We start from the raw sequence: 26,933 nt of genomic DNA, 5'->3' as shown, positions 1-26,933 counted from the left end.
TCAATTAATCTTGCAGTTTCAGTAGCTTCACCATTACGACCTCGAGCAAATGTCATATATCACCTTCTAGCTTCACCATGTGTAAAATTCTTAGCCAATATGTTGAGGCGCATCAAGTTCTTTCCATTTTTATAATAAACAAATTCAAAAAAAGAAAACATTAATAGCAATATACATAAAGAAAAATTAACAAGATCATAAGCCCTTAAAAATAAATTAAAAGAAATTATATATACCAGCTTTCGAAGTTCGATAGAATAAATAACTAGATTTTGAAATTCGATAGTCTACAATCGAATTTCAAAACCTAGTAGGCTACTAACTAGATTTCAAAATCATGTGGAATACTTAATTGAATTTCAAAATTTAGTAGACTACTTAACTAAATTTCAAAACCCAATAGACTCCTTAATCGAATTTCAAAATCTGATACACTACTTAATCACATTTCAAAATCCGATACAGTACTTAACCGAATTTTAAAATCCAATACACTACTTAACTGAATTTCAAAATTCAGTACCTTTTCCAAATTTGTAACATTCCATACACCAAATTTCAAAATTCAGTACTTTTCTTAATCGAATCTCAAAATCTGATTGATACTAATCTAAACCAGATTTTGAAATCTGATAATATCCTAAATCAAATTTCAAAATTCAGTAATCACCTACCTACGTAGATCTCATGATCAAAATGGATTTCTATCACAAAAGACCTCAAATAAGAAATTAAAAAATATAAAGAAATGGAAACTTTCTTGATGAATGTGTAAACAAAGAAGATGAAAAGGAATATAATGGAGGAATGAAAGGGAACGAGGTTGTGGGATGAAGAGTGTGAAAAAAAAACAACACAAATTATGGGGTGTAAGATTGGTGCATGAGGAATGAGCGAAAGAAATTACGTGCGAGTAAAATTGTGAGGGGTAAGTGCTTCAAGATCAAATATAAAAAGAGAAAAAAATTAAGATTTTACTCTAGCCAATATTCAAGGTATTTAGAAACTTTTGGAGATGCACGAAGAAAAATGTAACACATGGAGGAAGAATCCTCTGCAACACTGAGACTACATTTATTATGAGCTATAGAACTCTTTGAAACTTCTTTTTCTAAAGATTGTGAAATCAGATTCAGGAGATCTAAACGAGAAAGCACAATTCACTTGAGCTAAAATGACATCAAAAAAATAATTGTTGTGTTTGAAAGCAAAATTTAAAATTTCAAAAAATTGAAAAGATTGAAACCTAAATGATTTGATTTAAATTCCCTTCATCGTTTAAAAGATTGGTTAAATAAGTTCAAAATTCTTAAATATTAATTTTTAAGATTAAGTAGAGTAATTTCATTTCTGATATACGCTTATATATTTAGTTTTTTAATTTTAAAACTGACATTGTAAAAATAAAACGAATTGATATTAAATATTCAATAACTAGAGTAAATATTGTTTAGTGATTAAAAAATATGAACTGTAACACCGTGTGTGTGTGTGTATATATATATATATATATATATATATATATATATAGAAAGGGAAGGGAAATAAAGAAATAAAGAGAAAGGGAGTAGAGAAGAGAATGAAGAGCATACGAAAAGAAAGGGTAGAAATACCAATTAAAAGAAAAGAGAAAAAGGAAGAAAGAAGAGAGAAAGACGATAAATTTCAAATATTTTCTTACCTAACTCGAAAAAAGACAATTTTAAATAATAAAAAATTTCAAGAGTTTCTATTATTCTTTATTTACATTATCTCACCAAAAATAATTTAAAATGTTTTTAAAAAATAAATAGCCGATAAACGCTTCTCAAAGAAGCTTGCAAACATAAATAATGGGTCTGCCAGCAAATTTACAATGCTAAATTCTGACCACCCTTCACAGGTAGAGAGGAAAGCGGGTTGAAACTTGGCAATGGTGCAGATGCAAAATTGAAGGAATATAATTTAATATCTGAACAATATCACATTAACATTAACTAGGAAGTTCAATAATCCTCGATAAAAATTTAGTCCTAATAAAATTACAGGCTTTCTGCCTTCATCCAGACACCCAAAAAATTACCAGAAAGAGGAAAAAGAAATTTACAATGTTTCGAGATGCAATAACAGATTAGGCAAAAGTTTGTGCCAGTACTCAATGATTGTTGCTCCAAATGCCTGGAGTAAAATGAACAAAACGATTAGAAAAGACAAGTAATAAAATAGTATTAGGTTCTGGTCATCAAAAGTTGAAGATAACTCTTAATCCACTCAAAACTGCTGTTCACCAACGCTCTCTTGAATTTGACCTGTCAGACAACAAATATAACCATTCTCAAATACTTCCCAACATTTAAAATACAAGAAACAAAATTGAATTAAAAGCCACATAACAACCAAAGTGAGCAAACTATTATCAGAGGCGCTAAGAATTGTGAGATAACAATGCCAATACTGAATTGTATATTTCTCACCTATTCAAATCTCTGCTGCCAGAAAACCACCCCCTTTCCCGACTACCTTGAAACTGTCTTCTGTCATCACTAGGACGGGTCCACACATCTCCTGTACCTGCTGTACCACGAGATCGAGGTCTATCTGTATAATCTACGCTTCTAGAATCCTCAAATGAACCAGATCTAGAAGGTGGCCTATCAGAAAAACCAGAAGATCTTCCTGCTGATGAACCTGGCCTCTCAACGGCTTTCTGTCCAAACCGTACTTTATCATCCAAATCACGGACAAGAGCTTCCAGCTCCTTTTCTTTCTGTTGTAATATTGCATATGTACTGGTTTGGTCTATACCAGCTTCACCCTCAGATTCCTTGTTTGAATTTATTGGAGACTCTTTCTCAAGTTCCTTCTTCAAATTATCAATTTCTTCTTTTAACAATTTTTCCTCCATTGTCTCAGGCCTGAAATGTTAATGCATGAGTCAACAAGGTAAATTGAATATTTCAAAGACAACTCACACATAGAGGATGACCTAAGTAGTTACACAATTATGTAGGAACGCTGTGCATAATAAATGATATAGAAGAATGAGATTTAAGACATGTCCTGAAAGATGCCAGACTAGTAAATGATATAGAACAACTACACTACCTACTAGCAATCCAACTCTCGGAATTACAAGCTTTAGATAAGGGAAAAGAAAAAGTTGATACAAAGATAACTAATATACTGAAATTGATAAATAGCTGCAAGACAATACCACAATCTACTTCTACTTGTACTAAAAAAATGTGTCTTGTACTTGGTACAACTACAAGCCCAAGGCAAATAACACTGAAACTAATTAATCCTAATACTCTAACACTCTCCCTCCAAGCTTACCCACTTAAGCTTGTTACAAATAGCAAAATCACGGGAAAACGAAAATTAATACAAGTCAATTCAGTTGAAGAATTTAGGCTACTAGACATGAATATCAAACTATTGACCATGTCCTACGTAGACAGCTACTAGAAGCCTTTGATTTTCTACTTTAAGGGTCTCCCTTGACATACAAACTAATACCTAAACAAAGGACTCTCATACCACCAAGTAATCAAAATACTTTATGGCAGAAAAAAGAACATCAAATTCCAATCTCCAGGTAAAAGAATAAATACCCCAAAGCCCCAAACAGCATGTAAGGGCCTGTTTGGACAAATTTCTCCACAAGCCCTTGTAAGAAATAACTTGACTTCTTCCATGAGCAAAAAATTAACTTACACAAGTTAGCTTATGGGGAAACTAATTTCATTTTTTCTTCTTTTTTCTCTCCCAGAAGAGGCTTATGGGGAAACTCACCCAAACAGTTTCTAAGTCTAAAATCAGACAAGTCCAGCCAAGCATAACAAAGATCAACGACCAAAAAGAGGTGACAACAGCAACCAAGCATGCCAAACACAGGAATAAGAACAACCAAACTCAAAGAAATCAAGGGCAATTCTGACCCCAAAAAGGAAAAAACAGATAGAAATAAAGAGAAATGCCACCCATAAGCACAACAGATTCGCAAGAAGCAGAATTAAAAACATAAAACGGGAACAAATAACAGTTTTGAACAAGGTCAGAAGAAAACAAGCTGGAGCAGGCGGCATACTGATGACTTTAACCATCAATATGAACCACCTCAAGGGACTCCAGTACCAGTGGCACCCTAACATTTTGCCCCTAGCTACTTGCAACCTTAAATAAAGCTGAAATAGAATTATAGAACTCAGGTCAGAGTTCAATAACAGTGCATGGGAACTAGTGTACACTCAGAAAAACAGCCAGTTAACCATAGCCAGCACATCACATCAGGCTGGCCAACAGTGACTTCAAACTCTTGCTACCACACCCCCCCATGGTCACTTGAACAATTGGTCACCAGCCAAGAGAGATTCAGCTGTGTTTAGGAAACGCCTTTCTCACAACCATAATAAGAAACTTAAAAGAAACATGAATAGTTTAGAAAATATAATTTTTACAAGCTCAGCAGAGGACAGATCATTATCAATAAGTATGATGAATCACGTCAGAATTATGAAGTACATGTTAGTAGAGACTGGAAAAAAACTTTAGTAGTAACCAAATGAAAGTATGATACAAAATTTATACTAATAACTTGAATAAGTACTAGTACTGCAAGTACAATCTCAACTCTCCATAACTAGAGCATAATACTACACTAATCAAGCCTTTTTTCCCCACTAGGTGCAACAGTTACATTGATAAAATAATAATGTTCTATGGTAAATCATGTCTTCATAAACATACCATTGAGCTCTAAATCCCTCTTAATGGTTTCTCGTATAGTTTATCTCAGTTTCCTTTACTTTCTGGTGATTAGACTCCCCTAATCAAATGTACTCTCCTAACCAGGCCTTCTTTAAGACTTTTCCACGCATGCCCAAACAACCTAGCACAAGATTCTACCAATTTTTCTAAAGTAGGTGCTACCACAACTGTCTCTTTGATGTTATCAACTTATCATTCTTGACCTTAGATTGCTTAGCGTGCCTATTTATGCAGGCAACATCCTCACCTCCGTTATATTGATTTCATTCCCTAGTAACTATAACACCCATCATTCAATGCCATCATAAAATATTCAATGCCAATGTATGGCACAAATGAAATAAAGTTCTAGATTTCTTTCTCTGTACACTACAGGCAATTCATTGCTTTTACCAAACAATAAATTTTCCCAAACCAAAGTGCTCGCAATTGCCTGCTGTTTGGGAGCCATGCACTCAACCAAAAGTTAGATATTTAAATAACTGCATGGGTGTGAACAATAAATCAAAGTGATACATTTGAACAGCTAAAAGCACACACTTTCATTACAGCCACCTTTAAGTTGCAAGCTATGCTTGTTTAGGTTGTGCACTTGTGTTGATTAATTTGGCCAGAAATGAGCCCGTTAGTATTCCCTTCAATATTTAGATTTATGTTCAATATTTAGATAAAACAATCATTTTTGTCTGGTTATGTGAAATTTAAATGAAAAAATAACAGTAAGAATTTTGTACTCCAGTCTGAAAAATTGGTTTAATAAAAACATTATCAACTTATATTCTATAGTCTAAAGCCCACCCAAACGCACATGGCATTGTAGTCAAACTCAAGGATCGCAATTGGACCAATAGGGAGAACAAAATATTGTAAAAATCAGGGATCATAACTCAACCCACAAAAGCTAATCATGTATAAATAAGTATAGTAGACTAAAAATAATATAGACAAGAAAAAAGGAACAAAATACTTCAAGTTCTAAGCAGAACACTTCCAACACAGAACAGAAAATGAAGAAGAAAGAACAACACATCCAGAAAACACCAAACAACAGGCACAGCTCTTAATGTTGACCACATTGCCACATGGTAATGTGGTAAGAATTAATATTAGTATTTTCACCACAATATACAACCTATCTGAAAAGTATATTCAGCCTTGACAACCTCTCCAATGAGCCAGTTAGCAGACAAATTAGGTCAAATATTTTGATAAAAAAATATCAGTCATCACTCTTAAAAAATGAGATGTGGACATAATAGTTAAAAACAATAGTCACCTACATTTAGTGCCATAAACGAAAGATATCCTATTAAAAATTACCATCTCAACATAAAAAAAATTTGGGGAATAATGAAGAATCGTTGAGCAAGATAGCCCATCCTGCACAACTAATGCTAACTTTAAAAACCATAAAGGCTGACCGTTTTTACACAAAAACATGATAAAATACAGTTAAAAAACTTACCTGAATATTAGCCCATACGATTTGCCTAATCTGTAAATGCTGCCAAAATACAAATCAACTCACCCCACAACAAGCACAACAAAAACACATTGGTGGTCCTTGTTGCACCATGGGGACAAAAGCTATTTTTGATAGTTACTTGCAACTGTTGAATAATGCATGAAAATCATGGATGACCACCAGACAGACCAAACAAAAACATAGAGACCGATCTAAGACCATTATCAATCACAAGTAAAAGCACGACAACATTTAGAAGTTGAGACAATGGATCAAAGAACAAATGGATGCAAAAAAGCATAAATTAACCAAGAAACAAAAGAAAACCTGTCAACAGAGCGATGCTCCAAATCAAGATCAATTTTCCTCCAATCCATGCCTCGCTCACCCAACAGAATCTCCCGAGGCTTGGCATCCCCAAACGGATTCAACTTGGGCCTCGATTTCGGCACAGCATCGACCCCCTGCAACGCGGGACCCTCAGAGCGATTGGACTGAGCACTGGAAGGCCTGCTGGAGTGAGAACTCGTGGGCCGGCTCGTTTTCTTCGCCTCAATCTCTGAATCCATCTTCTTCCAGTCCAATCCCTTCTCAGCCAACACCTCCTCCCTGGGCCTCGCCGCGCCGAACGGATTGCCCTTGTTTGTCGCCTTCACAGAAGCATCATTCACCGAACCATCGCCCCTCGGCGGATCTAATACCAGTCTCGGCCGCTCCGTCCGCTCCGTCTCACGCGACGGACCACCTCTCGACCAACGATCCGGTTCCACGCCCGAATCACGAAAACCTGAACCAAAATTGGAAGATCTAACAGGAGCAGCCTTCTTACCAACCGCCCAATTATCCACACCATCAGCCCTAGACGCACCACCAAAACCGCCGCCACCAAAACCACCACCTCCGCCACCAAAACCGCCGCCGCCGCCGCCGCCGCCTCCCCCATAGCGATTCTGACGACCAGAATCAAACGCGGGGACAGATTTCTTCACGGAGGCCCAATTGTCCACCTCATCAGCCCTGGAAGGCTGATCGAGTTCCGAAACCCTAGGATTCGAACCCCTGCGTTCCTCGTCGAATCCGCCATAGGATCTTCTCCCGCCACCACCCCAGGAGCCGTCGTTGTTTCCGCCGTCGCGGTCGCGAGAGCGACCGGCGGAGCGGTCGTATGAGGAGAAACCGCCGCCGAGGCGGTTGAACTGCATTTCCTCGGGGGACCGTTCCTTGGGACCGGTGGGAAGCGCCAACATCTCGTCGCGTGTGAGGCCCTGGTGCTCGCCGGCGGAGGGAAAGCCGCCCTGGTTGAACTGAGAGAGCGGGATGGTTGTACCCTTCTTCTTTTTGGGCTTGGAGCTGACGGCCTCCTTGAGGCTGGGGAAGTTTTGGGTCTCGGCGGCCGCGGCCGCAGCCTGGGCCTCGCGCTCCTCGGCCTCGGCCCGCTCGGAATCGGCGGCCCATGCTCCGATGTTGCCCCAGGGTTTGGACATTTTGAGATCTCGAGAAAGAGAGAATGGAGTTGTGGATAGGTTTGTGGTTGGGTTTGAACTGAAGCCGGGGCTCCGCTAGTGGAGCCGGAGCTCCGATAACATGCAAAGAAGAGGAAGCGGAAGAGGATTAGGAGAGCGTAGAATGCGTTGATGGGGAGTGAGAAGGATGATGAAGGAGGCCAGCATTAGCGTGCGTTTGTGTTTGTTTGGTTTGGGAGCGTGTGCGCGTGCCTTTGGGATTTCCTCACGCGCGGATCAGGGGTTCATGCTTTCCTTCCAATTGGGAAAGTACCATTGGGCATTTTTCATGGCCTAGAGCAATGCGTCGTCGTGTTACCCACCTTCTTTTTCGTTACTCTTTATTTTTGGCCATTTTTCAGTCCACCTATTTTACTATTTTTAATTTTAAATCAATACGCACATGCCTCATATTTCTCAATATTATTATATCTTCAATTTAAATCAAATACAATATACTCTTAATTTATACAGAATATCTGATAATTTTTATAATATTCATATATTAATTTAGATAGATCAATTTTAGAAATTGCACTTCATTTTAATTTTTCTTACTTTCTTTCTCGTGATACTCGTCTATCTTACTTGTTAAGATTTGATCACTTTTTCATTAGACAATTTTATCTATAGAGTAAAATTTTACCTAACTTTTTATTTAGATGAAAGAATTATAGAGATAATATTTTTTCACAACCAAATGAATAATATTACTCTTTTTATCATATGCTTTCATTTTAAATTACTTTTTCACATCTCATTTTGCAGAGATGTAATAAGCGGTTTCTTTTTTTCATTTAAAATGGTATCAACCTTTTAAATTTCAAAAGGTATCAATCTTTTGAAAGATAAGATTCGTATTCAGACTTTATTGATGAAGGTCATAATAACGACAGTTAAATAATATTTATTTTAAAATAACAGAAATTGTTTTTATTAATAAGGAGATTAAGAATCGTAACATCCCAATAATTATATATATAACTATATAATATCGAATGATAAACATTATGACATGACATAATAGTTTAAGGATATAAATATAGTTATAAGCTTTTCAGTCATCCAAAATTGACCATACATTTAAAACTTTACTATTTCAAAATAGAGAAGACACTAAAAAGAATCCTAAGAACTAGGTAGCTGCATCATCTTTCTCCAAAATTTGCTCCAGAAGCAGAAGCATCTCCTCTATCTCTGCTTACATCCAAGTGGATGATCATTATAAAAGGAAAAACACAAACATACAAGACACAAACAAACAGCAAAAAAGCAACGGTAAGCTAGATTGAAAAACATACATGATATCTAATAATATTAAGTATAACAGCACATTCATAAGCAAGTAAACAAAGCAAGTATCATATCATATTATAAAACATACTAGACTCGTCTGGACTTAGAATGAATATCGATCTAGGACGGGTTGTGCACTTGTGGTGGCCTCTACTGCTTTGCAAAGCCATTGCCGAGGGGTTTCACCCGACTACACACAAGGTTAGTCTGTTACAGCGCAATAGGCCTTCCAAGAAACGCCTACACTAGGACCTCCCACTACTCTCACCACATGCGTCAATCCTCTCTAAGTGAGAATGAAAGACCATTAGAGTGTTGGGATAACCCCCTGTATGGAAGCCTCTTACATTCATTCTAACACTAAATGATCTCACCTAGAGATCTTACTTGATACTATTCACATCACTTTGATCAGTTCATAATTCTCTTTGATTCATCAAACACACCATTATTACAGTTATTTAAGTGTATTCATACTCTATTAGCTCATACCAAACCCATATATCATCAACCAAACAAAACAGAAGAAGAAAGGAATCAAAACAGGAAGAAACAAACAATAACAGACCCAGAAGAAACACTAAACAACACAAAACCCCGTAAACTCATACTTAGATAAGGAAAATGACTCTTAAACCGTCACCAACAGCTCCAGAAAGGTCCAAAACTCCCAAAATGACCTAAAGAACTTCCAAAAATGATACCTGGAACCCCGAAAACCACCCAAAACTGTCCTGGATGATTTTTCGACGACAATAATCGATTATTATATGTAATAATCGATTATGTACTAGAACTTTGAAGAAAATATGACGTTCTGACTAGAATAATCGATTATCAAATGAGATAATCGATTATTCTTATCAGTTTTTGACAGCAACATGTTATTTCTGATTTTAGTGCATCTGAGACACTTTAATGAGTTTCTAACACTCCAAACTTGATCTATATGACGAAATAAACTTGTATAACTGATTCTAATACTTCCTAATCTTATTATCTAGTGATTTAATGTTGATTTAAACTCTAAACCCTCAATTTCATCAACCTAGGTACTCAATTCTGAATCTACCACTTATAAATTATTTGTAACACTTTTAACACTCCTAATGAGTCACAATTAACTTACCCAAGTTATCTAAATTGATCCTAACACCCTAGAATACAAAATTCAGATTTTGACTACCTTAGTTCTCTTCATAGGTTATAAACTTCAATGATTCACATGGTTATTTCCTAATAAATTATTTAACAGAATTCATTTCTTCTAAGCATTCAAAATTATCACATCATTGTATCAATACCAGTTCCTAATCATCCAATTCACAGATCATATCAACATCAACCAGCAGTACACGATCAAATAGGCAAAATCACAAGTTTTCAGATTATCCTTAATTAAAATCCAACCCATAAACTTTACATGCACTCTATCATTATATCTACTAAATCTAACTCATGCAAATTCAAGAATTTCACAGAACAACACAAAAACTCCAGCTTCCCTTACCTCTCAGTCGAACAACTCAAGACACAGAGGCTCCAATTGCTCACTTGCACCTCAATGAAAAACTAATTTTACCCATTGATCACAAATTGGAAACGGAAGACAACTTTGAAAACCTAATTGGAGCTAGAACTTGGGAAAAAAATACACCATGGCTACATGCAACCGGATTTGTTGCATGATCACTGCTTTAAGGTGAACAAAAGAAAGGGGATTTCACTTACCGGTTTTGATTGGAGAAATTGATCGACTAAAAGCAAGACCCGCTACTTTGTGATCATTGGGGCAGCACCTAATCGAGAATTTAATGGTTCAGTGTGAAGAATGGAAAGGGAGAAGATATAGGAGGAGGAGAGAGCTTGCACGGAAAAAAATGGTTTCTCAGACAAGAGGAATGAGTTAAAAATCAGCGTTTCAAAACCAATGCAATTTTATTTTAAAATACTCAACCTCTCATCTGTTGCCATCTGTCATCCCTTTTTGCTGACTCATGTCCAAGTCCTTACAAGAAATATAAGTAATTTTTTTATTTATATATTTGATATCTATTACTAGCATTTAAGTAAAGAATCAAAAGTTCTTTTTTTTTTTAGAAAAACTAACATTTATATGTAGAAGAAAAAGAAATAAAACATGGTTATTGAGCATCATTCTCTCGAGTAATGGAAAACGATACACGAAACATGATATCATATCATACTTGATGAAGATTTTTTTTTCTCTATATATTACAAACAAAACAATAATAAAGAGAGTGAAGAATATTTAAATATCATTATATCATTTATGACTATAACAAAAAAAAGTAAAATTTTGTTATTCTATGTCAGTTAATAAATATAAAAAATATAATAAATAAGTACTTTTAACTATATTTGTTTCTTTTTTACAAATTTATTATTATTATTATTATTATTATTATATATAGTATATATATTCACTATAAATGAATAAAAAATATTTTACGAATATATAATATTTTTATGTTATATTTATTTTTAATAATTGTATTTACTTTCTTATGTCTCTTTGTATTAAGAGATAATTACGTCATTCAAAAATATCTTGTTTACGTCTTTTACTATTTTCTTTTTCTTTTTTAATTCTGCTAAACGATTAAACCATCATATCACTTTCTTTGTTCATATTATTCTCAATTTCATTCCTCTTATGAAGCAATAAATATATGTTAACTCAGACTATTCTTCTTAAGGGTAACAATAAGAAGACTTTCTTAGATATTTATTTTTTAGTAAAATATGTTCATATGTAAGGACTTGAAAAATTAATAGTTTAAGAGTATTGGTGATTTTGATTTTGATTATTTTATTCTAAAAAGTTTAATTATAGATGTATTTTTATTATCAAATCTTATTTTACAAAAATTATCGTTTTTATAAATAAATGTTTTTTTTAGATTTTTTATTTCATTCTTCATTTATTTGAATATTAGAGTACAACATACGACATCGAAGTTTACAATTTTATTTTATCATAATCTTGAACAGAGTAAGTTATCTTTTTTTATCATTCTTGTTAGTATTTTAAAAATTTTGTTCATGTGTTGTGTTTTGGACTTGTATGTTTTTATCATTGATTAAAGTTTGTTATATATAAATAGAGAAAAACATATGTAATACGAGATTATGGAGCCTGTGAGAGTTTATAATGTGTAAAACACGAGAATCTAAGTGCATTTATCCATTTAAGTAAAGTTAGATTAAGTTTAAATAGTTCTATTAAATTGTAGTTTAATTTGATAAAATGATTGTGAAACTTTGGTTGGTATACTAAAATTGTGTTTTTGTTGATTTAATAATGTTGATGTGTGAATTATGTATTGTGAAATTTAGAATTTGATATGTTGAATTATATTAGTAAATTGAGAAACAAGAGACTTTCTCATTTACACACTGAATTTACAAAGTTTACTATTATTTAAAGCTATGCAAGGCTGTATAACTGTAATTATTACAGTTAATACAGAATGTTTGGATTATTACAACATTTTCAACATCCAGGAAATAAATTGATTGGACACTAGATTAGTATTGTTGAATGAAAGGTGTTGGAGTGTTTTATATTCTTACTAAAATAGCTTAGGTTTTTGCTTGAAAACCTAGAACTGTTGTTACTTGTATCTTTTAACATACCTTGTCATATATAGGCCTTTTGATCCTGAAGAATAGACAAAACTTTGTGCAGTAATATTTTCTGCAACAAGTTGATTTAAAATGAGAATAAAGGAGTAATGAGGATTGAACTCTCATCTACTTGGTCAAAGTGGATCAAATACCATGTTAAGGAACTCACATTATAAGTGCAGCAAATGAGAGCATTAATGATAAAAAAATTCTTAATTTTATTGTTTGGTTATGTAGTTAACTATAAATTTGAAAATGTTTTTGTTCCCCCTTTTATCTTGTGGGACCACATGGCATGCTCTGTGCACGGAGTCCTCGGCTAGAATATTATTTTAATTTATGTGCATGAGATGCTTTTCCATTTTTAACATAATTTTTACCATTACATTTTACTCTTGTGATTGTGCTCATTATTGCAGTTTCACTGGAAATAATTTGGACTGTGGTCATCGACTTTGCGAATCTGATAATGCAGACCAAGGTTACTTTATTTGAACGTTTATTCCATCCTTTTGATGTGCATGTTATCTCTTCCTCATTCCTCTCTACAAGCGGAATACTAATCTGTCTACTTTTGCCAGGTTCATCACATAAATCAAAAACTGGCCTCGTTGTTGGAATTACAGATAGCTACAGACAACTTCAGTGAGAAGAATGTTTTAGGACAGGGAGGCTTTGGAAAGGTCTATAAAGGTGTTCTTGCTGATAACACAAAAGTTGCTGTCAAAAGGTTAACTGATTATGAAAGTCCTGGGGGAGATGCAGCTTTCCAGCGTGAGGTTGAGACGATAAGTGTAGCTGTGCATAGGAACCTGTTACGGTTGATTGGGTTTTGTACTACCCCGACTGAGCGTCTCTTGGTTTATCCCTTTTATGCAGAACTTAAGTGTCGCCTATCGTCTTCGAGGTAACAATTAATAAATCATTTTTGGCGTCACTGGTATGCTAGGCATTCAATTTGAATTTCTACAAAAAGAAAGTATTATTTACTTCTGTAACTGGAGTTGTATGACCATTCAGATTTCATATTGTTGAATATCATCACGATAAGTTCTTATATTGTTTCAGTCATATTATCATTTTAAACTTATAAGAAAATAACTGGGTAAAAATATTTAAAGTACACAATTGAGGATATATGCCAACCATTTTTAGGATTTATTCTATCCTGACTTGACTTCTGACCCAACCGAGTCCTAGTTTTAGTTTTGCGGTACACATTTCCTAAACCAATCTATTTCTCCTGTTTTTGCTGGTTTTCACTTGTTTTTTGAATGCAAGCGTGGTTTGACTCTTTAACTCTATCTTATGGTCTTTTCAAAAGAAAAATACTTTTATAAATTACTTTTATTTGAGGAACTTCAAAATAAAACAAGATATGAAAAGTGTCAATGGGGGTTTCATCACTAACACCGCCATCTGACTGCTGCTATTTTAAATATTGAGCTTTATAACCTTTACATGATATCATAACCATAAATAACAGAGATTAAATGATTAAGATTTAAATATGATTTTTGTATACTTTCTTTAATGTGTTTGGGTAGGTTGGATTTCCACATTTTGTTGTGTATATGTAAAATCTGGCATCTTTACCAGTGATGGTTTACCAAGTGAATACTGATGCAGAACTCAAACCTGGTGAACCTGTTCTGGACTGGCCTACTGGAAAACGAGTGGCCCTGGGAACAGCTCGAGCCTTAGAATATCTTCATGAGCATTGCAATCCTAAGATTATTCATCGGGATGTGAAGGCAGCTAATGTATTACTAGATGAAGATTTTGAAGCTGTTGTTGGTGATTTTGGCTTGGCAAAGTTAGTTGATGTTCGGAAAACCAACGTGACAACTGAAATTCGTGGCACGATGGACCACATAGCTCCAGAATATTTGTCCACTGGAAAATCTTCGGGAAGGACTGATGTTTTTGGTTATGGGATTATGCTCTTGGAGCTCGTTACAGGTCAACGAGCAATTGACTTTTCACGATTAGAAGAGGAAGATGACGTGCTGCTACTTGACCATGTAAGATCACTTTCTAACATCATGGCCTCCTTATTTGTTGTCTTTTTGGTTTGTTTCTTGTTTGTGTTTAGCACGCTTTATATCTTTTGTGTGACTCTTGGGTGATTTCGTGAGTGGTTGTGTTCAAGAATCAGCCGGTCATAGTTGCTCTACCTAAAGAGTATATCATTACCCCTCTTGACATGAGTAATGCTGTAGTGAGCCAAGGAAGTTCGTGTAGCTATAATAGTACATAGGCATTTTGATTTAGGTTGGAATAAGCTGGTGTGCGTTATTTATATGATAATGTTGATGAAGAAAAGCTGAACTGCGGTGTTTGTTTAGCGTTCTGCCGTAGCGAACATGTTGCTTGTGGTCATCATTATTCAAAAACCAAAATGCACCATTAATGCTTTTCACTCGTTGGTTATCTGATTACTGTGTTTACTGCATTTTTGTGTTCTACAGGTTAAGAAATTAGAACGGGAGAAAAGATTAGACGCCATTGTTGATCGCAACCTATATAAAAATTAGGTTTAAACCCTTCCTTATTACTTATTTTTGCATGAAAATATCAGTTCGGTCCTCATTTTTTCATTTATCTCAATTGGGTCATATTCTTTTGTAAAAATGAACACATTTTACCCTAACCGTTAACTGGTCTCAGACGGCGGTAAATTAAGGCCATATAGTGCAGAAAGAATGTGTTGACGTGTGTATGTGCAGAGAGTGTTTTGATTGTCCATTTGTGCAGAGAGTGTTTTTGATTGTCCATTTGTGCAGAGAGTGTTTTTTATTGTAATCATTAGATATATAATTTTATTACTTTGAAAAGTTAAAAATATAATATATATGTTGAATTTATTTAAATTTAAAAATAAAATAATTTTAAAAAAATATTAAAATAAGTTATCTTTTATAAGTCTAAAAATTATTTATATTTGGATAGAATTGTAAAAATACATAATTTTTTAATTTTCTTTGTGTTTAAATGTTTTTATGAATTTATTTTGACAAAAATTTAAAAAATTATATATAAGACTTATTTTTAGTTATGAAATCTAAAATATAATAAACATATTTTAGTTTAAAAAGAAATGTTTTCTCTCAAATAGTCATCTAAAAAAAATATTAAATAAGTTATTATTTTTATATAATAATTTGATATAATATAAACAATTTTGTATATTAATATTCAATTAAAATACACATAATTTTATAAAATTTTAAAATTAGAAAACTAAATTTAAAATAATTTAATTTAAAATAATGACTAGTGAATATGATTAAATTGAATTATTAATTAAATTAATATATTATCTTAATATATTTTTTTAATATTATTAAAATAAAATAATCAATATATAAAAAAATCATAAATTAATTGTAATAGATAAGACTTTATAAATATTTAATCATATAAACTTTTTAATAAAATTACTTTTACTTATATTAAATTTTGTTATCCTAGCCTGTATGATTTAGGATTAAGTTATATAAAATGAAATAATTTAATAATATTATATTAAAAATACAAAAATAAATCTTTAATATATAAGATGTGATGTTTTGTCTTAAGATAAAATAATATTATTATAGTGAATTACGGTATTTTATATATTTTTTATTTATATAAATTTATTTTTAAAGAAAAACTCAGAAAATTAAAAAGAAAATATATACTTAAAAAGTTTGCTTAATAATGTACAATAGTTAATTATTTATCTATATTATTTTTGTATGAATTTCATTAAAAAATATATATTATTTTTAAATTTAAATAAATTCAACACATATATTATATTTTTAACGTTTCAAAGTAATAAAATTATATATCTAATGATTATAATCAAAGCACTTTTTGCACAAATGCACAATCAAAACACTCTTTGCACAAATACACATAAGCACATTCTCTCTACACCATGTGACCTTAATTTAACGTAGTCTGAGACGAGTTAACGGTTAGGATAAAAAAATGAGAACCTAAGGGAGGGTTTAAACCTAAAAATTACAATCTACTAGAAGTAAAAATGATTATACAAGTTGCGTTATTGTGTACGCAAGCAACACCAGAGGACCGTGTTAGAAGTTGTTGTTAGAAGTCTCACATCTAAAGTGGGCAAAGACTTCCCTCCCTCATTTGCATATAAATAGAGGTGTAAGAAGAGAAGGTGTAAAATGCACCAAACATTACTTGTATCCTCCTTGCTTTAAAGAGAGGGTGTTGTAATCTCTTTTATCTAGTAAATATTTTTCTTGTCCTTGGTCTTGTGTTAGTTATAAATTTTTCTCATTTTTATTTTAGTTGTGAGAGTCTTATTTTAGTAATATGATACCTAACAGACCGTCCACCAATGTCTAAGGTGGTAAGAATGCTTGAAGGAGAAGGGTTGGCTGAAAGGTGGGAGGAATGGCAGCACGTGAGGTCAATCGGAGACAAGAATACGAGAGATTACAAAGAAGATTTGATTGGGGAGAAGATTCCGTCTATAATCAAGATGCCATTGAGTTGTGTGGGAGATGAGATTATCTATAAATTTAAAACATGTATGTTGTATCTTGTAACTAATATCCTTTTATGATGGGTTAAGCTTGATTAGGAATATGATTTTTCTTGTTTTCCAACTGTAAAGAAAGGGGGGAAATGGTTGTAAAATTTTGATGTTCCAAGGAACTTGTTTTTTGTTTCTGGATAAGTAAGGAATTTATTAGGAAAATCTGTTGGTGTGATCTATCCCATTACATTACAGGGTACCCAACAACTACAACATTATATTGCGGCTTGTCAAACAGTGATCTGGCACTTACTCTGTGTTTCGTTTGGACTTGAAAACTTGCAAACGTTAAGATGAGAGAAGACACAAAAACTTGTTTCTCGTTTTGGTGTTTTGAATAATCTCAATGTTCGTAGTGCAGCAGCAGATTTTTCAAGTAGATAGGCATAATTGTATTTTAGTTTATTGTGCATTTGCTAAAACTCCAATATTCAAGTACGTCATAAAACTGTTTTTTTACATGTTTTCTAGGCCATTGCTTCACCTTCATGTTTTCTTCCTCCATAAAATAACTGTTTTACCCTTAATAAAAAAAATTCTGAAATTTATTTTAGATTGTAGAGCCCGAAATATATTATACTTTTGGAATATGTATGTAATGTAGAAAAGTTTACTTCAAAAATTAAAAAAAACTGAATTGAATTAATTAAAATAGAGTTTTCTTTAAATAATTTATGAAATTGTAAAATTTACTCTAAAATAAGATATTATAAATAATAATTCAAATAAGTTAGATACTTCAAAACAATTCAAACACAATTTAGAATAATTCGATATGTTTCAATTCCCTCCTATCATATTACACTTTAACTCAATTTATCTAAAGTATTACACATTTCAATTTAGCTCTATTTATAACATTATTACAAAAATATATTATCAGAAGGTTTTGTTAGTTTTGTTTTTGTGTATTTTGATTAAGTTTTTGTAGCGTGTTTTTAGTCCCACATTGCTTAGTATTGTGAAATGGTGGTTCACTTTGTTATATAAGAAAGCTTATGTAAAGTTTACAAATACACCAAAACAAATATTTGTTACTGTTGTTTATTTCTCTCTTCTCTCCTTTATTACCCTTGTTCCCAACAGGTTTAAGTATATTTTGAAAATTTCACATAAGGTTTGTGCAGGATTTCAAAACAAAGGTGATATACTTTTAAAAACTGCAAAAATAGAAGAGGTAACAAAAGTAAACTGCTCTAAATTTCATTTCACTGATATGATAGAAAAATTTTCGTGTTTGTGGTTGAATCTAAAAAAAAGTGTAAATGTTTATGAATCCGTCTTCTTCGGCTTCTTTTCCTCATCTTGTTCCTTAGTAACGCACTAAATCGACTCCTCCGACCAATTCGACTCTGGCAGGTTCTTTTTCCATTTTTTTCCCAAACTTGTTTCCACTCCAGTATTCTTTTCTCCAATTCTATTTTCTTTTCCACTTCTCCATCCAATTCGAATCTGTCGGGATCCTCCAGCAACCTTCTGCCTCCATTTTTTCCCAATATTGTTTCCTCTCCGCTTCTCTGTTCTTCGCCTCTGTTTTCTCTTCCGTATTGTCAAACTGCTCCTTCACACTTTCTTCTAACTCTGGCTTGTCCAGCGTTGCCTGCATTTGTTTCCGAGATCGTTTCCACTCTGTAAGGTCCTGTAAATGAATAAGGAGCCATTGGGCCTTATGTGGGGCAGCCAAGCCCATCAGCCTAAGGCCAGCTTAACCTTAGGAAGGGCTTCTCAGAGTTCTTTTTCACTTTCTTGAGCTCTTTCCCTTTCTCTCTCTACAACCCTTGTCCTAAAGGTTTTCTCTGACTTCTCTCTAGATTCCCAGCTCCTTAAACCATAGGAATTCGATTTTGGTGCTACCCAAGCGTCCGTGGAGTAGAGGGCTTCATTTCTACCGAGCGTCCTCTTCATTCCGATCGGTAAGTCATTTATCCCCTTCTCCTTCATTGTCCTTGAACCCAGGTAAGGGGAGCTAATTATTTTTCTTTGAATTATTTCTTGAATATGCTTTGTAAATGAATGCATGTTGAATTTTGGATTATTGTACGATTTTGTACGGTACTTTGGATTTGAAGTATATAGGATGGTTTGAATTGAATGGTGTAATTGATTAAGTTTTTGTAGTGTGATTTTAGTCCCACATTGCTTAGTATTGTGAGATGGTGTTCTTCACTTTGCTATATAAGAAAGCTTATGTAAGGTTTACAAATGCACCAAAACAAATACTTCTTACTTGTGTTTATTTCTCTCTTCTTTCCTTTATTACCCTTTGTCGCAACCGGAATCGCAACGGGACGACGATCCAAAAATGGAACGGGTTTTGAAAAGAGATTTTGGAATCGCCACCACAGTTTATTATGGAAAACTACGGAAAAACCATAAAATAGTAAGACACAGTCCACGAAAACCATATTCTGGGTTCGGGAGTCGGTTACGTGTAGGGAAGATATTAGCACCCTACAACGCCTGCCCTAAGGCAGTACCTTTAACTAAATGCACGAATATGATGTGGTTTTCAAAATGTTTAACTATCCCCTAAAATAAAAATCTAAATAAACAAAATATATTTTTTTAGTTTTTTGGGCCCGACAAGAATTGACCTTGCTCCTACGTATTCTCATTCAAAATGAGAAATCAGGGTTACGTATTTCTTTTGGAAACTATTTGGAAAGTTTGTTTGGAGAATTGTTTGAGAATTTTGTTTGGAAAAATTGATTATGGATAAATTTGGATTTTTGGGGAAGTGAACCTGACAAGGACCAACCTTGCTCCTACGTATCTCCACTCTTGATGGAGAATCAAGGATCACGTAGTTCTGGGAGAAAGGTTGATTGTTGTTTAAAGATGTGAATGTTTTATATTTTGGTATTTTCATGTGAGAAGGAGAAAAGTTTTTAGCACAAGGACGATGCGAACTATCACACATGTGTCTAAACCTTAAAAATATATTTTTGTATTTTTTTATAAAAGAAAGAGAAAATGTTTTTTAGCACAAGGACGATGCGAGCGATCACACATGTGCTTGACCTTTAAAATATATTTTCGTATTTTATTTGAGAAAAGAAGAAGAAAAGGTTTTAGCACAAGGACGATGCATGCGATCATACATGTGCCTAAACCTTTAAAATATTTTATTATTCTTTGAGAAAAGAAGAAGAAAATGTTTTAGCACAAGGACGATGCGTGCGATCACACATGTGCCTAAACCTTTAAAATATTTTATTATTATTTGAGAAAAGAAGAAGAAAAGGATTTAGCACAAGGACGATGCGTGCGATCACACATGTGCCTAAACCTTTAAAATATTTTTTTATTATTTGAGAAAAGAAGAAGAAAAGGTTTTAGCACAAGGACGATGCGTGCGATCACACATGTGCCTAAACCTTTAAAATATTTTATTATTTTTTTTAGAAAAGAAGAAGAAAGGGTTTTAGCACAAGGACGATGCGTGCGATCACACATGTGTTTAAACCTTTAAAACATTTTATTATTTTTTTTGAGAAAAGAAGAAGAAAAGGTTTTAGCACAAGGACCATGCGTGTGATCACACATGTGCCTAAACCTTTAAAATATTTTTGTAAATTTTGTATATATATATATATATATATTATTTTTTATGTATTATTAAATATGTATTTTAAAATAAATAAATATTTAGAATAGATAAATAAAATAAAATGAAAACAATAAAAACTAAAACAACAATAAAAATAATAAAATAAGATAAAAAAAAACAAATAGAATAAGATAAATAAGGGAACAAAATAAAAGAGATAAAGAAAAACAAATAAGTAATAAAAATAAAACAAATAGTAGGGGGTGCCAAAATGAGAAACTGGGGTGTCTAAACTATTTTTTCTTTTGTCAATGGATTGGGCCTAAACCCAAACTGAAAGGGGGTGCGGAAGTGAGAAACAGGGGCTGCACGAAGGAGAAAGGAGTTTTTTTCCTTGGGCTTGACCCAACACTGGCCCGAGTTGGCTTTTCTGACCTAGAATCCCCTAGGGGTTCAGCATTCCCCTTCCATTCCTCACCCACTCAGATCCAACACTCTCTCGTAAGCTCACTCCCTCAGCTCACACACTCTCTAGAGACCCAAGGTCTCCTACTCTCTCCGTAGGCTCACCACCTCTTCAGCCGGAACCGGCCACCGCGCCACTGGCGACACCTCGTCTCGACGTCGTCGGCGAGACCTAGCCCCACCGTGGCCACCTTTGGCTGCATCGCCTTCTCTCCCTCGTTTCTCTCGCACTAACCTAGGGTTGAGGCTTTTCCACCTTGGGCACCGCCTGCCGCCGCCTCTCTTCCGCCGTCGTCAGGAGCTGCCGCCACAGAAACGCCAACCCCCATGACCGTCGCGACAACGCCCTTGTCTCCTCCATCATCATGCCAAAGGGTTCCCCTCCACACAAGGTTTGTGCAGGATTTCAAAACAAAGGTGATATACTTTTAAAAACTGCAAAAATAGAAGAGGTAACAGTGACATACTTAAAAAGGAAGAAAAAGAAAAGTAAACTATCCAAATTTCATTTCACTGATATGATAGGAAAACTTTCGTGTTTGTGGTTGAATCTAAAAAAAAAGTGTAAATGTTTATGAATCTGTCTTCTTCGGCTTCTTTTCCTCATCTTGTTCCTTAGTAACGCACTAAATCGACTCCTCCGACCAATTCGATTCCGGCAGGTTCTTTTTCAATTTTTTTCCCAAACTTGTTTCCACTTCGGTATTCTTTTCTCCAATTCTATTTTCTTTTCCACTTCTCCATCCAAATCCTCCAACAACATTCTGCCTCCATTTTTTCCCAATATTGTTTCCTCTCTGCTTCTCTGTTCTTCGCCTTTGTTTTCTCTTTCGTACTGTCAAACTGCTCCTTCACACTTTCTTCTAACTCCGGCTTGTCCAGCGCTGCCTGCATTTATTTTCAAGATCGTTTCCACTTTGTAAGGTCCTGTAAATGAATAAGAAGTCATTGGGCCTTATGTGTGGCAGCCAAGCCCATCAGCCTAAGGCCAGCTTAACCTTAGGAAGGGCTTCTCATAGTTCTTTTTCACTTTCCTGAGCTCTTTCCCTTTCTCTCTTTACAACCCTTGCCCTAAAGGTTTTCTCTTTCCCTTTCTACCGAGCGTCCTCTTCATTCCGATCGGTAAGTCATTTATCCCCTTCTCCTTCATTGTCCTTGAACCCAGGTAAGGGGAGCTAATTATTTTTCTTTGAATTATTTCTTGAATCTGCCTTGTAAATGAATGCATGTTGAATTTTGGACTATTGTACGGTTTTGTACGGTACTTTGGATTTGAAGTATATAGGATGATTTGAATTGAATGGTGTAATTGATTAAGTTTTTGTAGTGTGTTTTTAGTCCCACATTGCTTAGTATTGTGAGATGATGTTCTTCACTTTGCTATACAAGAAAGCTTATGTAAGGTTTACAAATGCACCAAACGTTACACACTCCGCTACTCTTTTCTCCGATTCTCTTTTCTTACTGTCAAAATACTCCTCCAACTCCGACGGGTTCCTCCCGACACCTTCTGCCTCCATTTTTTCCCAAAATAGTTTCCTCTCTGCTTCTCTTTTCTCCCTTTCTGTTTCCTTTTTCAGACGATCAAACCACTCCTCAAAACTTTCTTTTAACTTCGGCAGGTTACATGCTTCCCGATGCTTCACCAACCTTTCAAATACCTACTTTGCCTCCTTTCTTTCTTTGTCTTCTTCTGCCTTTATAAGAGACTTCAAAATATCACCTACTTTCTCCTGCTCTGCTAGCACTTCATCTCGCCAGGTTTTCTTTCGCTGCGACATAATTTCTGATAACTTCTTTGGCTCCGGCTTCTTGGAATAGAAGCGGCGCCATATTTGTCCAAACATTTTTTACTTAAAAAAAATGGTTAGTAAGAGGAGTAAAAACCTTTAACCTTCAGAAACCAAAAAGAATGAGAAATGAAATACCTGCTAGATGAACGATGATTGAATCTCACCTTTTTTGTTTCTTGCTCGCGCCTCCCACGTTCTTTTCTTTTCTGCCTTAAAAAGGCGTTTAAGTGCCGATACGTGTTATATATATATATATATATATATATATATATATATATATATATATATATATATATATATATATATATATATATATATATATATATATATATATATATATATATTAAAAGACTGCTACACAAACATATAAAAAAAGGTTTAATACCTATTTTGGTCCCTCGGTTTGTAGGGTCTGTTCAAAGTTGTCCTCCTTTTTTTCAAAAGTTCAGTATCATCCTATATTTTGCAAAAAAGGTTCACGTTATTCCTTTTCGCTTACAACGTTAAAATGGCTAACGGCAAACTTGCTCCGCTGGCAAAAACTTGATGACTTGTACAATTATTGTTGACGTGGCATATTGGGGTCATTTGAGGCCAATGAGAAGATGTCACGTGACATATACTTTCCATCCAAAGTTAGGGTTTCACAATTGCAGAATGAGCGCGCTTCCTCACCGGCGCCACCAGCGTCACTCTCCTCCCTCTCCAGTTGAGGATTTTCTCAACTGCTAAACATCCCCGCAACACCAATTATTGATTGTTTTAATGTTGATTGATTCTCGTCTATTTGGGATTGGAAACGATGAGTGTGTTGTGTGCATATGAGCGTGAGGGGGAAACACTGGATTTGTTTGTTGGGGTTGATGATGAATGTTGGTCGTGTTGAAGATGGTTACGGGTGAAGATGATGATGCTGGAGGTGGTATCCCGTGGGGAAGACGAGATGGATGTTGGCTGGGAGGTAAGGATGAAGATGGGGTGGCGAGCAAAAAGGGAATTGTGTCAGTGTGCTTGAGATCAAATGTTGGAGGTGAAAACGAAGAGGGAAGGGACGAAGATGATAGATGTTGGTCGTGGGTGTCAATATGGCTTGTGGCAGTGGGTGAATATGGATGATGGGTGTTGGAGGTTCAGTGTCATGAAGGGATGAAGATTGATGCTTAGAGGAAAAGGATGAACGAATGCTATAAGATTCTAAAATAGGGAATGTGGCAGACTCACCGTAGCATAAGCAAAATGGAATAAGCATAAAAGCAAAATGGAATAAGCATAAAAGGCAGTTATGCAGTAAGCATACATGACCACACAGGTAAGCAAGAGGCTTACCTCTTGGAGCTCTATGGCTGCTGCTAGCTGCGAGTATCCGGTGACTTCCTCTCCTTCCTCCTCTGGCCCTTGTCTTTCTTTGCCGGAGCCAATGGTGGATGCCCTTCTGTGACTGGATGATGACTCAAGATCAAGGTCCGAAGAAGCAGTATCCACTCCTTTGCTTTTCTCCCCAAAACCAGAATCCTCGCCTTCCCTCTCTCTCTGTGTTTTTGTGCAATTCTCTCTGCCCCCAAATCGTTCCGTACCCAGCCCATATGTCCAAATCGCCTTGTACCAATTTCGTACGTCCCTCACGCATCTGCCACCACTCGCTCTCTGCAGAAAACTCCCCTCCAGCACACACTGTTTCTTTTTTTTGTCCCCCAACCCGAAAACATTCTCTCTTTTCTCATATCTCCCTTTTTTTCTTTTTTTTTCTTTTAACCGTATTAATTATATTAAACAAAATAAACTTTAAATAGGTAAAACTAAAGATGAAAATAAAATAAAAATAAAAAATAAAATAATAAAAATGTAAGAAGAAATAAATATACATATATATATATATATATATATATAAATAAAAGGCTTAATTACCTACTTAGTCCCCATGTTAAGAGGTGAATTGCTGTTTAGTACCCGGTTTTAAAAGTGTAGACATTAGGTCCCAAAGTTGTGAAAATTGTATCAATTGAGTCCCTTCCGTTAAGTGGATAATAACGGAGTTAACTTTCGTCTCACGTGACAAAGGAATCTGCGTTTTTTATTCTCTCTCTTCTGCCTTTTCCTGAAATCTCTCCAACTTTTTCTCTCTTTTCCTTTACCTTTGACCCCAATGCGTTTTTTATTCTCTCTTTTTAACTAACGTTCTGATATTTCACAGCCTTCGTCGTGGATCTGGATGAAATCCCAACCTAGCATCAAGCTCTTGAGCAGGCCTAACATAATACAATTAAACTGCAAAAGGGTGAAATATCATGTGAGTTTTTCTATTGTGGCGACGACTACTTTCCACGTATACTATATACCACATACAATGACACAGCCGCATAGCTTTTGTAGGATTTGTCCGCTTACCAGAGACTTAAAATAAATTGCCTAATAATTATATTCTCATTATTAATGAATATCGTTTAATAGATTTAATAAACTTGTTATTCAATCCATAAAAGATTAAGTTGGAGTTTAGATAGATTTAACTTGACTGAAAAAAACTCAATTCAATATACTTAGATTAGATTAAATCGTGGAGTTTTTTTAATATTTACTATAAATACTTTACGTTTTCAAAAATAATAATAATAATAATTTAAACGTTTCCTTTTAACGACACGCTGTATTTTAATAATTAATGTGTCAATTTATTTAAATGATAAAAAAGTTAAAAAAATTATAAAATTATATTTATATAATTTTTTTATCTGTAGTTAATTATGTTTTTACAGTAAATTATTACTTTCATATTTATAATTAAAAATAATAAAATATTTTTTTGTAAGGAATATTATTTTATAGAAGATACAAATTCAATGGAAATTTTAATATCAAGTAGATTTCTTCTATTAAAGAAAATGACGATATACATCATAAAAATATAGTTACAATAAAAATGCACTTACGCATTTCGATTTCAGCAAATAGAAAAGCATATGATCCTTATGACACGGCTTTGCAATTTATTATAAACTGCCTATGGAAATAACAAAAATTTTAAATACAGACAGCTCAAAATATATTTTTATTAAAAATATCTCTTAAAAATAATTAAAAAAAAAATCCTTTTACAAAAGATAAAAATAAGCTTAGTAAAAAATAAGTATACTTTAGTTTGTTTTGGATGCTTTTTTATTATTGCTTTCCATAAAAACTTTCTATCATAGGCAATATTAGTAATTTAAGACTTTGTATTTTCCTTTAATGCATTAATTATTTCATTTGTTTCTTGATGAACAATAATAAAAGGGTCCCCACCAAAAACCCTCTCCACTATAAATTGTTCTCTTTGGACCATTCCACATCTCTCTCGCTCTCTCCATTCTTTCATCTTCTACCTCTCACTCCTCTTTGCGCATTGCTGTAGACTGTTCATAAGATTACTGCATCAATTGAACTCTGTTCATTAGATCTTTCTCAGAATATCATGGTCTTAGGTACCTCTAACCTTCAACTAGGTCTTGGTCTTGGCCTCCAAGATCAGTCACAAGAAACATGCATGAAGAGCCATGAACGAAGGCAAAGACAAAGACAAAGCCAGAAAAGGAAGGATTCCGATGAATGTTTTGATTTTCACCGTCGTGCTTCTCCTCCGAGTGCAGTGTCTTCGTTTCTTAACTCATCAAGCATCATCAAGAGAGAGCGAGATGAGTTGGCCGGAGAAGAAATTGAGTTAGAGGTAGAGAAGCAAACGGAAGTGAACGGAAGTGAACTGTGAGATACTGAAGCAAACGGAAGTGAACTGTGAGATACTGAAAAAATGCTGTGAAAGTCTAACAGAAGAGAACAAGATGCTGCAAAAAGAGTTGGAAGAGCTTAAATCGATGAAAACAGCATTGCAGGGACCCCTTTTTATGCAGCTTCCAGTGCCAACCCTTAC

At 34.3% G+C, this 26,933-nt stretch overlaps 1 protein-coding gene and 1 pseudogene across 1 annotated transcript; one reads left to right on the top strand and one right to left on the bottom strand.

Annotated features, from left to right (window-relative positions):
* Positions 1 to 1,922: 1,922 nt before the first annotated feature.
* On the bottom strand, positions 1,923 to 8,028 carry LOC108346296 (eukaryotic translation initiation factor 4B2). The gene is made up of 3 exons (XM_017585338.2): positions 6,542 to 8,028; positions 2,454 to 2,894; positions 1,923 to 2,288 (listed from the first exon to the last, which is right to left on the bottom strand). Exons 1-3 carry the CDS (start codon positions 7,696 to 7,698, stop codon positions 2,264 to 2,266), a joined length of 1,623 nt encoding a protein of 540 aa, XP_017440827.2. The 5' UTR covers positions 7,699 to 8,028; the 3' UTR covers positions 1,923 to 2,263.
* Positions 8,029 to 10,670: 2,642 nt separating this feature from the next.
* Positions 10,671 to 17,206, top strand: LOC108325771 (probable LRR receptor-like serine/threonine-protein kinase At5g10290; annotated as a pseudogene).
* Positions 17,207 to 26,933: the final 9,727 nt, after the last annotated feature.

Source organism: Vigna angularis, chromosome 1 (genome assembly GCF_016808095.1).
Source record: "Vigna angularis cultivar LongXiaoDou No.4 chromosome 1, ASM1680809v1, whole genome shotgun sequence".
Classification (NCBI taxonomy): Eukaryota; Viridiplantae; Streptophyta; class Magnoliopsida; order Fabales; family Fabaceae; genus Vigna; species Vigna angularis.
This window is presented reverse-complemented; position numbering and strand designations above follow the sequence as displayed.